Source organism: Biomphalaria glabrata, chromosome 2 (assembly GCF_947242115.1).
Source record: "Biomphalaria glabrata chromosome 2, xgBioGlab47.1, whole genome shotgun sequence".
NCBI lineage: Eukaryota > Metazoa > Mollusca > Gastropoda > Planorbidae > Biomphalaria > Biomphalaria glabrata.
Window position 1 is genome coordinate 17790040 of NC_074712.1, and position 13270 is coordinate 17803309.

General features: G+C 32.9%; 1 protein-coding gene across 1 annotated transcript; it reads right to left on the reverse strand.

The window, feature by feature from the left end:
- Positions 1-1616: 1616 nt before the first annotated feature.
- Positions 1617-11538, reverse strand: LOC106056255 (manganese-dependent ADP-ribose/CDP-alcohol diphosphatase-like). The gene is made up of 4 exons (XM_013212891.2): positions 11456-11538; positions 9489-9616; positions 7518-8238; positions 1617-5188 (listed from the first exon to the last, which is right to left on the reverse strand). The coding sequence occupies exons 1-4, from the start codon at positions 11499-11501 to the stop codon at positions 4887-4889; spliced, it is 1197 nt and encodes a 398-aa protein (XP_013068345.2). The 5' UTR covers positions 11502-11538; the 3' UTR covers positions 1617-4886.
- Between the last annotated feature and the right edge of the window lie 1732 nt (positions 11539-13270).

The following is a 13270-nucleotide window of genomic DNA, read 5'->3' on the forward strand; positions in this document are numbered from 1 at the left end:
AATAACAAACTAGTGTTGATGGGAAGACATTAAGAACTCCATTTATTACACAACCACAAGCGAAGTTGCACTGACGCGCCAGTATCCAAAAGTAGATAAACACCAATATGTTACAACTATAGATGTCATGTGGCCTACAAGGAGGATCCTGGAATGTTGTGTGTAGAATAAATTCCCACCCTAACCTGACATACCTCCCAAAGCTCCATTACTTTATGGCTATAGTTAGAGATGCAAATTATAATAAATTATATACTTTAGGAGTCATGCATTCAATTAGAAAGAATACGCTTATCTAAGTGAATTAGTGTGTCAAGGTCTATAACACCTGAAAATGACTAATTTAATTTTTTATTGAGTTATTATCTAATTAAGAGTATTCAACCTAATATAATTTCATGAACTGCAAACACTTTGAAGAATAAAGTTAAAGGTTTGAGTAACTAGTTCCAGTAAGGTTTCCTAGCAGTACATGCCCTTGCAGGCCGAGCAGTCAAGCCAGGATAGAGAGATAGTGAGGGCACAAATATAAAGGTTTTACTATACAGTTGTGAAGACAGTTGTGAAATAAGACAGCTGTGAAGTAAGACCTCAATGTAGGCCTTTTTCTTCTCTCACTGTCTACTAAAATGCAGTGTGTAATAAAAAAAAGTTAAAAAATAATAAAACAAAATTCTTTTATTGTTTAATTTTATTAAGAAAAATGTATTTTACTAGCATTTTTTGGCAAATTACTTGCATTTATTTATATTACACAATGCAATAGTAGGCCTATATGTATGCACATAACAGTGTTTCCCAAACTATTTCTATAATTGAACACTTCCCACATTCTGAGTATTTAGTGGAACTCTTTGCTTACTTCTTAGAGAGATTAATTCTCATGGTGGCTTACTAGTTCATTATTCCAGTAGTTCAGGGAACACCTATTCAGGCCTCATGGAACACTAGGGTTCCATGGAACACAGTTTGAGAAACACTGCTCTACAACATATTAGCAAAAATCAACAACTTTTACTATTCAACCATATTCTGGCTCCCCCTGAAGGCCATGTCATTTAAAATAAATAGCAAATGTATTGAATAAAAACTACTTACAAAACAATTGTATTCACACTTCAAGTATATTTTATTCTGTCTATATCAAGCTATATACTTGAAGTTTAGATTTATTTTACATACAGTACAATGTTAGGTGTAATAAGAATGCTGGGAAAAATGTTTAAAATGTTTTCTTTGAAGTAATTGGTACATTTGTTGTTTTTTTTGCTAATTTAATGTAATTTTGTTTGTAATTGTGAACTTTTTATATTTTTAATTCTTTTTTTCTAACATTTCATTCTGAGAGAACAAGACTGAGTTTAATGCTTAGTGACGAGTGAAACTTGAATTATTGTTTCAGATTTGAAATACAACATATCATTCAATATGTGCTAATGAAGTAGAACTACAGAGATAAATTTATTATGTTTAACTTTAAACTAACATTGTGAAAAAAAAAGTCATTGAAGAACCACTGAGTCTTTCATTGGCAACATGTACAGACAACTCTTGGTCATTCTCTCTTAGCTTGATTTAAAATATATATAGGTCTAAATACAAAAAAAACAACAACAACAAGAACAAAACTTTTAATGTTGCATGCAACAAGCTGGCAAACAAAAAAGAAGATAAACATCCATCACACACTCTTATGAAAGCCCTGGCAAATGAAAGGTTAACAAACTATGTACAACCAACTGATTTATAGGTCAGTGATCCAAAACACAGCAATTTTTTTTTATTTTTCTAAATGTACATCTTTGTTATTTTGTACTTTCAGATTGATACAAATTAAAATGCCAAGATCAGTTACAAAAGTAAGAAAAAAAAACAAACTTAATGTCAATATAATTACATTTGAGTTTTCTTGTTCAATACATTTTGTGTCATTGATAAAAACATAAAGATCTTCCCACAAAGAGATAAAACATTTAGAGAGAGAAATTATAACCGTTAAAATGCAAAAGGGATCAGGTTTTTATTTCATTTTCTGCGTAACAAACCTTTGATTTGTTTAGTATACCACTCAACACAACATGCTCAACTTCCAAAAGTATGGGTGTGTCATCAAGGTTCCTTGGATATTTTGTTTTATGGGACATGACAGCATAGTGTAAAAGTAATTAGCTTCTAAAGTAATGGTTCAAATCCTGGTGAAGGCTGAGTTCCCCAAGGTCTAATTAATATAAAAAAACATGTGTTTGGGTTAGATTATTGAATGTTGTGCTGGCCACTTGATGACTATTGGACATAGAAACAAGTGAACTTAAATAGTTTATCATGGGGACCACTTGGTCTTGAGGGGGAAACCTTTTTTTAAATTGCTTTTGTCTGGTAATGTTATTGCATGCTCAGTGCACTCTAGTCTGTATTTTGTAGACATGGGAAGGAGTTATGTAGGATAAGTTTGCCATGCTGCTTTTAAGAACTCAGCAGTTTGGATTCAAACTTGAGCCTCATAGAAAGGTGGCCAAGCAGTGCATGTCACTCAGCCACACATCCGAATTTAACAAAACAATGAACAACTGCCTTTACTTTTTCCTAACTAATGTCAGGTACCCATAAGAGCTAGGTGGACTCAGAGTTGCCATAAAGATCCTGCAATTAAAAATCAAAGCCTTCATCAGGATTTGGAAACCAAACGCTTTACCACTCAGCCACAGTTCCTCCTTAACAAAGCATTACGTACTTTGTTTCAGCCCAGCTTGATGTTATATAATTACCTTGTATGTTTAGCTTTGCTGAACTAATAGATGGTACCGTAGTCGAAGAAAATCTCTACCAGTAGTGAATTTGACTTCTAAAGGTCACAGTATTTATGAATGATAAGAAATGTTGAGCTAATCACAGTTAAAGCAATCTTTACATTTTAATTCAACAATATGAACATGTGGAGAATGAGACACATTGTCACATTGACTAGAACATTATGTGTTGATGGAATGGGGCTGAAAGGTGTAGCCTTTGGCTTACAAACTGAGTGGTTTGAGTAAAAATTTAGCTGATGACACAGATTTTGATCTTTGGGATGCCCCTGAGTGAACCAGAGCCTCTAATGGGTACCTGACATATGTTGGGGAAGAAAAGGCATTGGGTCAATGTGCTGGCCACATGACACTCTCTTTTTATCATCTGCAAGGTATGCAATATGTACCTCTATTAATAATTTGTATGCATTAAGAGACAGTCAAGATAGAGTTAGTGAACGAATGGAAACTTTTCTTACTCAGCAATCAAAAGATGGGACAATATTGAATTAATGGAAGCACAATTCTATGTCGGTTAAAAGAAGAAAACATTACATAAAAACAAAAGGGAGATAAATGATGAGAAGAACAATAGTTGCTTTGCTTTAATATCTGTGGTCTTTTCGACATTGTTACTGCCTTTCTTGCTTGTTACTGCAGACATTTAAATTTGCTAAAAGTGTTTTTAGTTGGCAGTGAACAGTAAATGTCATGGATTTATTAATCAATTCACTACAACAAAGAATTTTTCAATGAATTGGGTAAAACATGATTAAGAAATGTAAATGAAAAAAAACTTCTAGATACCCCTTTGAAATAAATAAAATGAATAACAAAAAGATTAAAATTATTAGATGTTTGCAAGGAATAACAAAACAACTTCATAAGTAAAACACAAAACAGGACAACATCAGCATGATAAGTATGAAGAACAAAGAGAGTTAGTTTTATACAAATTAATGACAAACACAAGGTTGAAATGTTTTTATCTTTTTAAAAAAAATGGATTGTATCTTAATTTTCTTATTGTGTTATGAATGAATTTTTTTTTTTTGATAATGATCATGCAAACAAATTGTAACAGATGTCGATCATGTGAAACATTCAGTCAGTACATAAATGTTGCTATAAAAAATACTTTAACTGTTTTGTCTAAACTAATAATTAATTAATTGTAGTCAAAATGAATTTCCATTTGATTTGACCAATAAAATTATCTAATCTTATCTTATAGTATCTTTGAAAGAAAACAAAAATAAACAGAAGGCTACTAGAATGAAGTTTCTCCATCCCTCAAAATTTCTTGTATAGAAAAAAAATAAAAAATTAAAAAAGAAAAAATATAAATCAGAACTTGTCAACATGTTTATCTGAATGTTTTCAAGAGGGTTATAAACTAATTTTTTTTTTTTATTTAATTGATAAATTTTATTATTCCTTTGGATAGCTCACATTTTTTAAATCTTTATTCTCATTCATATTTTGTATAGCAATTCTGTATGATTGGTTTGCTCTTTTAATCTTCTTTTCGGTTGATTAAATGTATCAGAGAAAATGTTTCTGTTCTACTCCACTAACACAGCTAAACTCAAGTTTAGTCTAAATAAAAGAGTTTTCATCAGACTCTTCATTTGAGCCTCTCAGATTGATAGTTCAGCAGTTTATAACACTGAGCCCTAAGAACTACAACCAAAAATATTATAAAGATTTATAATAATAATTTAATTTAAATAGCGCTGTTAACAAACATAATGTTGAAGGTGCTATGAGAACATAACAGATATCAACATGAGAGTGAAACTGCACCCAACAGAAATAAGTTTTTAACAGGTAGGTCTTATAACAAGACTTGCATTTAAATATATTGATTCAATGTACAACTCATAACAAAGAAGTAAAAATAGAAAACTAGAACACTTATATGGTAATAATCCTTAGTAACAAACATAACAGGGAAAATAAATAAAAAACAATTAACTCACTGCTACATTTCTTAGTTGCCTGTTTCATTTTATTTAAACAAAAAAAGTTAAAAACTGCTCTGGATGACCTGATACAATAAGTCAAAAATCAAATCAAAACATAAAGAATAGAATGTTAAATAGGAAAACGAAGGCGTATGTTAAAACTTGGGACTCGCCCCACTCCAGTCACAGTTAATCTTTCATCCCATAGTCTGGCAGTAGCGTAGGCATTTCCTCCTGGGCGTGTCTCTATCACACCTTGAAATGTGATGTGCTGAATGCCATGCTCATCGAGGAAATCCCAACCCGCATGTTCATGGCCTGCAAAGACTCCTATGACACAGGGATATTGCCGAATAATGTTCATGATTTCATCATAGTTCCAAGCCAGACAAATGGCATAATCCCTGTCTTCACACTGGATAGCAATATGAGCTAGTCAAGAGAGATGGAAATCTTTGTAAAGATCATTCAAAGCATAAGAAACTTATGAACGCATATTTTAATTATAATAATTAAGCCTAGTTTTCTTATGCTTTAGATCAGTGATGCCCAAAATACGGCCCGCGGGCCGGATACGTTGTTCCAACCGGCCCGCCGAAATGTCGGCACAAACTGTAGAAAATCACCCTTCAAAAAAAAAAGAAGGTTGAAAAATGTAACTTCACCTATGTTGGGACGTCAATTTTTCTCAGGCGGATTTTTAACAACATTTAACATTTGTACGTTCATGAAATGGGACTCTGAATGTAGAATTTACCAGGAAAAGTGAAGGATCTTTACTTTTTTTGTGTGAAACATGATAATAAAGGAGTGTATTTGATTTGTAAAGAAAGTGTGGCAGTTTTAAAAACAAACACCATATAAACGGCATTATAAAACAAATATGACAGCATTCTTGATTTGAGCTGCAAATAAAATATAGTTAAACTACACCTAGAGATTGGAGGATTGATGGGAATATTCTCCTAAAAGAGACAAGAAAATGAATCGGTGGTAAAGCTAGCTACAATGCTGCTCACATTTTAAGTAGAGAAATGAAACCTTTTTCCTACGCTTCAAAAGAAGATTAACTTAAAATATCCCATTAATTAATGTAGTTACTAGATGCACAAGTTTCTATTCTAATCAAATAGTTTCAGGTCAATTTCATTTTGATTTTGTATCTTTTCATGTGGCCCGCGAAACGAGTGTCGGAAATTAAAAATGGCTCGCAGGTCGAATTAGGCTGGGCATCACTGCTTTAGATCATGATGAAGTTTACTACTGAACATGTCAGATATTCCCAGGAAGTGAGTTTGTAAAGACAAACTCTTACACCATGTAAAAAGTTTCCAGAAGGGAAGAAAAGTATTTTAAAATAAGACCATGACATCTGCCTTGGAGACCAAAGTGTTATTTTCTGTCCAAGGGCATAAGATGGAATGATGCTTTGAATCCCAAAGTAGCAATCAACAACTCAGAGGTTAGCATAAGTAGATAACAAATTAGTTTTCATAGTTGTATAAAAAGTCCTCAATATTCCTTAATCTTCACACTTGAAAACTAGGACCTTTCTAAGTTAAAAAAAAGTTATATAATCCTGGATAGATTGTTGGTATTAGTATTAGTCTATCCTGGCTCTCTTAATGAATTCTATATAAAACTCACTCTATCTGTCTGTCTGGTAAAAACCATCCCACATCCAATCTCATAATTGACTGAAATTTTGCACAATTATTTCTTTTATCTGACAACACTAGAATCAATAAAAAAAATTTAACCAATTAGTTGGTAATTACTGGTAATTAATTATTTTGTTTGGTATCTTGAACAAGGAAAAGAAATTGTACTTGACAGATGTGGTGGTATAAGTTGAATCAGTCCGCTTGAGGACTTTTGAGACCTGAGTATACATTTTTAAAAATGTTTTTTAAAAAAACATCATTTAAATATTCACAAAGGTACCCCCTTCTTCTCTCCCCCTTTCACAACTGGTCCAGACAAGTGATAGGATTACAGCGCATTGAGAAAGCTAAATGCTAAACAAAAACAATTGTAAAATATTTCTAAGTGCACAGATTTATTACGTCTAGGTCAATCATACATTTAATTACATGACTGATCCAAACTCATTGATACAATTACACTTAATATTAGCTGTTTTTTACAAAAAGAATTTTGTATGTTTTTCTTATTTAAATATTTAAATCAATTACATATTATATTGTTGTTTTATTAAAAGAGAGGGAGAAATGTGCTTAAACATTTTAAAATAATATATCACATAGTTGGTTGACTGGTTTCTTTCCTATAAGTAGCTACCTAATGTAATGGTTGGGCGTCTGTAATCACCAGACTTGCAGCATTTTCACCCTTCTTATGCCATCTGCAGCTGTGTATCAAGGATTGGCTTCTTTAGTCACATGAGAAGTTGCAAAAAGAAAAGATTGTCTCTCGAGACATATATAATGTAATGGTAATGCTTCCCCTTTCAGACCTCATGATCTATGGGGGAAGATGATGTAAAGCTCATCTGTTTTTAAGACCAACAGTTAACAAGGGTTAGGGTTAGGTTAATTTTGTATGTAATGTGGTGTACTGCTGGGGACAACAAATTAACAAATTAAGCTAATCAATTCATTCCTAAATTTAATAAAAAACAAAATAAAAAAAAAGGCAAATTAAGCTTTTTTTTACACATAAATTTATAGTAGAAGAAGAATGCAGTAGGCTTTAAAACTCTGGCCAGAGTTAACTATGTGAACCAAAAAACCACACTTACTTATAATGATCACATTCTCCTCTTTAGATTGAGCCTTCTGTAAGACCTGAGACAGCCACAGTAATTGCCTCTCACTCACTCCTCCATTGTAAGCTGCCCATCGTTTGCTCAGCCCATCAAGCCCACTCACATCGTTTATGTCTTCATTCTTATTGTTTTGCTGGAACCACAACTGAGCAGTCTTGTAGTTCTCATCCTCTGGATTGTCCCGGTACCCAAGCAAACTCACTTCATAGGTGTCTAGAGCTACTATTCTAAGCTTAGGGTGTGGAAGAAATGTGTAGTACAAATTACTCTTGCTGGTTTCAATGCTGAGGGAGAGAGAACTGTTAAGGGCTGAAGTCAAATAAAAAGAACGGTTTAGATTGTATAGCTCGTGGTTGCCTATAACATGATACACAGGTATATGCAAAGAGTTAAATGGGTTCAGAGCGGTGGACAAGGCTTTTTTACTGCTGGTTTCACCACCAATATTGTTCTTTCCATCAATGAGATCTCCCAGTTGGAGAACAAATGCAACCGGATCATCCGAACGTTTCCAATCGTTGATGGCATTTTTGAGCAAGTTCAAAGCATTTCGGTAGAAACGTTCTCTGGTTTTAGAGAAATCTGTGCCATCATCACAATCTGCATACTGTACATCAGCGATGATGCCAAATGTGATGTGAGGCTTTTCTCTTTCAGATGTGGATGCCATGGATTCAAAGTAGTTAAATGTAATCTGATAAAAATAAATAAACAAAGAAAACTATTACATCTTTTAAAAAAACATTATAAAGAAAACATCCTTTAAATAATGATTGCAAGAACCCAAGATTAATAATAATAATCTTTATTATCATTAAGGAAATTTGTCTTACAATTTGTGCATTACACCAATCAAAACATCATAACTATAGAAAACCAAAATATACATTCACACCAGACTCACTCATAATTTACATGTGACAAAGTTTATATCAGATTGTTTCTATTTAATGATTTGATTGCCAGGGGAACAAAAGAGTTTTTGTGTCTGTTTGTCTTTTCTATCTGTGTCTTGTATCTCTTTGTGAAAAAAATCCTAACCTAAAGGGTGATTTTTTTATTTCTAGAATCTTTTTAGCTTTTTTATGAATGACCATTCTCCCTATAAAAATACAAACTTTATCAAAATTTTAATAATCATGTCTAAAAAGTTTCTTCTTAAGACCAGTCTACTGGGCAGATGATGAACTGGCAACCTGTTTCTGTGGTCGGTACTTTAAAAGACTGTTATATCGTGAGATAAGCATCAGCAAAGAATGCTGATCACAAAAAAAGCTGAGGATCAAAGTGTGATACTCTGCAACAGACCCAACCGTCCCAAACTTAGTGTGTGGCCGGCTTTTCGATTTGAAGATAGGACTCCGTAGCCATCAATGAGTTCATGGGAAATGAGGGAAATGAGATTGTGCTCATATTCAATCACAAAGAAAGAGCTACATACATATATTATGTATTACATATATGTGGTGAGTAAAAAGTCAAACCACAGTCACTTATCCAGCTTTATCTTAATGATTTTAGGGTGGTCTCCAAATGTAGCTTGAAAGCCCAACAGGATTGAAAAGATAAGGCATTCAATTCAAAAGCTTAACACTCTACTGCTTAACAACATTGGGTGGGTAAAACTGAATATATAATACAAAATACATTTCTTTTAATATGGTATTTTGAAAGAGAATATGGGAGCAATTTATCCTTAAAATAAAGTAAATGATATAAAGTTCATTTGTTTCTATGGCAATTAATAACCAGGAAAAAGGTCAACACAAACACTAATCACCATTCCACAAAAAATCTAAGGTGTCCCCACTAAGGCTTAAGACAGACACTTGGACACCCTAAAATTGAGATATAAAATATCCAACCTTGATTTAACAATTTAATTTTGGACACTAACCCTTTATAAATAAAAAAACAATTCTGTAGGGAAAAAAAAGGACTTACATTCTGCAGCAGTAAGAAAACACAGGACAAAACTAAAAGTTTTATCAATAAGATTTGCTTTCCAGGGGTCTCTTTAAATACTATGGTGGCTGCTTTTGGGTGTTTATAAAATTTGTTACAGATGAGCGCTGTACAAAGAAAAAGTAAAAAGTGATTAACATAAATGATACAACACTGCATCTATAATATGGTGTAGTTCCCACTAAGACAATTTAAAAAAAAAAGTTCCCCTTTCAGACCATGCAGTTTATGGGGCAGATGATGTAAAAGTAATCTGTTTCTGACAGTTAACTAGGGTGTCGTGTGGCCAGCGTAACGACCAACTGATTTTACTTGACAGGTACCCTTTAGAGTTGGATGGACTCAGAGGCATCCTAAAAATCCAGAAATTAAAAATCCCAATTTTCACCAGGATTAAAGCCCAAGAATTTCCAGTTTGAAAGCCAAGGGTTTACCCCTCAGTCACCGTACCTCACACTAAGACATTTACTAATCACTATTTGAATAAGCTAATGGCACATAAAATCAGAAATAAATATTTGAAAATCTGCTTTATAAATTATAGATGTTCTTTTAGAAAAGTAAAATATTAGGAACTAAACAAGCTGCAGGAAGATAGCTTAGCTGTGATGATATTGAAGTCACATATCAAATGAACAAAGTTTGTTTAAAAGCTATGATTAAAAGCTGAAGAGAAAAAAGATGCATATCAACAGCTATCCTGTTGTGATCCATGTACAATAAATGGTACTGTATCCAAACTGGCAAAACAGAATGAGACAACAAGTACGTGAGCTCAAAATTAGGACCAGTGAAATATGCCTTTGTGGAGTGTCACCAGTAAATGCCGACCATGTCCTCCAAAGCTGCACAACAGTACTTTAATGAGAGGGCCGAACCTGATTCTGGCCTCAAAATACCCCTGTTAAAGAAATCCTGCTTGGAGAGCTACCTGATCTGATAAATGCTGAGCAGTTCATCTTAGATATGACACTAGTAATCTGAGCTCATCAGAATGATAATGAGAATGCAGAAAAAGAAAGCTGAAGTGAATTAACAATTTAATAATAGTTTACATGAGATCACAAATAAAAAGACATTAAAAATATTTGTATTCTTCATCAATATGTATTTCTGAGTTTCTGTGTGACTTTTTGGGGCAGACAATATAAAGCTCATGAAATAAATAAATGCTGGTTTAACAATAGATTAAAGAAACTATGTAAACAGAAGGAAAACCTATATATAGAAAATTTAAAGAAACTAATGCAGAAAGTTTATAAAAAGTACATTAAAATTAAACACCTCACCCAATAAGTAAGCAGACAGCTGCAGAGTGAATACATAAACAATGTCACTTAGTCTAATATACTTTTTATATAATTATAGGCATAGGCTAAGTTAAGAAAAGAATTCTCAATAGTTGAATAGTTATTTAATACTATATCTAAAATATAGATCTAAGTATAGTATTAATAGTATGATTTTTATACTATTTAATACTTTAGTTTATTAGTAGATCTAGTATTCTATTTAATTTATTATTAATTATACTTTTTAACTTTTACTTTATTACTATTATTAGTCTCTTTAAATAGTTTTAACTCTTTACTTTTAGACTAGTTAGAGTTACTTAACTCAGTAAACTCAGACTAACTAAGTGTCAGACTAAGCATTAGACTTAGGACAGTGAGTTAGGACTTAGCCTAGGATTAATTTAATTGACTTATCATCACTTATCATCTTGACTTATGGTTATGGTAACACTCTAACACTGTCACTGTGACTAAGTAAGTGTAAGTCACTGTACACGTAACACTACAGTCACTACAGTGATAACAGTGGTAGAGAATAGTTCTGGAGTCTAGATAAAAGAGAATGTCTCGATATATTGGTTTTAAATATACATTTAGATATCTCTACACATAGAGACTTATATCTAACCACAATTATGGACTGGTATATACCTAAAAATAAAATTCTATGAGTTTGATGAAAATAAAATGATGACATTGGCAACACATCATAATACTAAAAGAGTGACTTCCCTTGACGGAAATCACTAAAAACACAAAATATGTCTTCCACAGACCTATATATTTCGAAGTCGATGTGACATTATCATTATAAGCTTTTGCTAAAGATGATTAATAACACCTAATTTACTCTTAATAACTATTGAATGATAGATTTAGGACTAATCAAAATAAATCTCTCAAGGTAGACTATATAACTAAACTAGGCCTATATATATATATATATATATATATATATATATATATATATATATATATATATATATATATATATATATATATATATATATATATATATAATTATTAATAAAAGCCTATAGATCCAGACTTCAGAGAATGCAAACCACATATAATCTTTTTTCTAAAAAAAAGTATTTTTATTATGTTTTCTTGTTTACAATACTTTTATTCAAGTCGCACTTTTGGAGTGAAACCTCTGGGTGGGAAATACCTTTGTGGGTGGACTCTATTCTCGAAAACGGCTCTAGCGATTTTCCAAGCTCTAAAGGCTTTTCATTAGAAGGAATGGGGAGGGGCAAACTAATGTTCCATTATTAAAAATCTAAAATTCATCAGTTATTAAGAAAAAAATCGCTTTATAAGTTGTATAAAGGATTTACTGCTACTTTGTTTTTTTACAATACCCCCTATATTCAAGTCATAACTTTATTGAACCTGGAGGGTGGAACCTGGAAACGGTTCTAAAAAAACAGCTCTAATGTAAAAGTGTTCTATTTTTTTTTTCTAGAAATTTAACAGCTGATGTATAAGCCTATCGATGAGAAACGAATTACTAGCTCATTTGCTACACGAATACCGGTACGTGACGTTTTGGCGCCGCCGTTTTGGCGACGGGACGTTTTGGCGCGAGCCGTTTTGGCGACGGGACGTTTTGGCGCGAGATATCATTTGACGATAATTTAATAAGCACGTAACTTTTATAATAATGTTTATTTCACTCTACCATAATATTGTATGTATAGTATGAATTCTAACACCGTTCGGCGAATTGTTTTTTTTTTTTAATTATAAAGGTTTTGCATATTTCATGAATATAGGCCTATAATAAGTCAGATTCCTGAATGGTAATGACATGCTATATGTGAGTTCTGCTAATCGCACTGGATGACATTTTTGGATTTCTTTCCAAAAGATTTTGTTTTTTATTTGACATTAGTGTAATATACGAATTAGCTAAGTGTCACACTGTAATACCTATAACAAAAACCATGTTAACATCTAAAGCTCTATTACGCTGAATGACGACAATAACTCCACACATAGTAAAGATCAAGACTCGGAATGTGGTCAGTACAAACTCTAACGTGAATCCACCAATGTAAACAAACACTATGGGCGACAATAGATAGAAACAAATTCACGACACTAAGATACTTTGAAAAGATATATTTTGAGAAATTGGGTAGGGGTGATTTGGGTGACACATCTCGCATTGACGCAGGTAGAGTTAAACAAATTAAGACAAGACCAGCACCGAGCACTGGTCGTTGGCGTCATGCGTCTGGCGATCATCTCCTTGGGAATGGTTATTACATGTGACACCTATCCCGCCCCCCTCTCTTCAGCTCACATTTCACTCCTTGTATATACTCTTTCCTCCACCCCTCCCCTCTCTCACGCGTAAGACGATAATCTGTTTCTAGCACTCCACTTGACATCCCTAGGTGCGAATATATAGTCCTTAATCTTTAATTCCGAGAGCGGCCCAAAGTCTACCCCTCTCTT

Coding starts and splice junctions, on each gene's coding strand:
- LOC106056255 (XM_013212891.2), bottom strand. CDS start 11,501: ATGTCATCATTTTATTTTCATCAAACTCATAGAATTTTATTTTTAG. Junction 9,617..11,455: donor TCATAGAATTTTATTTTTAG/GTATATACCAGT, acceptor TTCTTTGTACAG/CGCTCATCTGTAACAAATTT. Junction 5,189..7,517: donor GGAGAATGTGATCATTATAA/GTAAGTGTGGTT, acceptor TCTCTTGACTAG/CTCATATTGCTATCCAGTGT.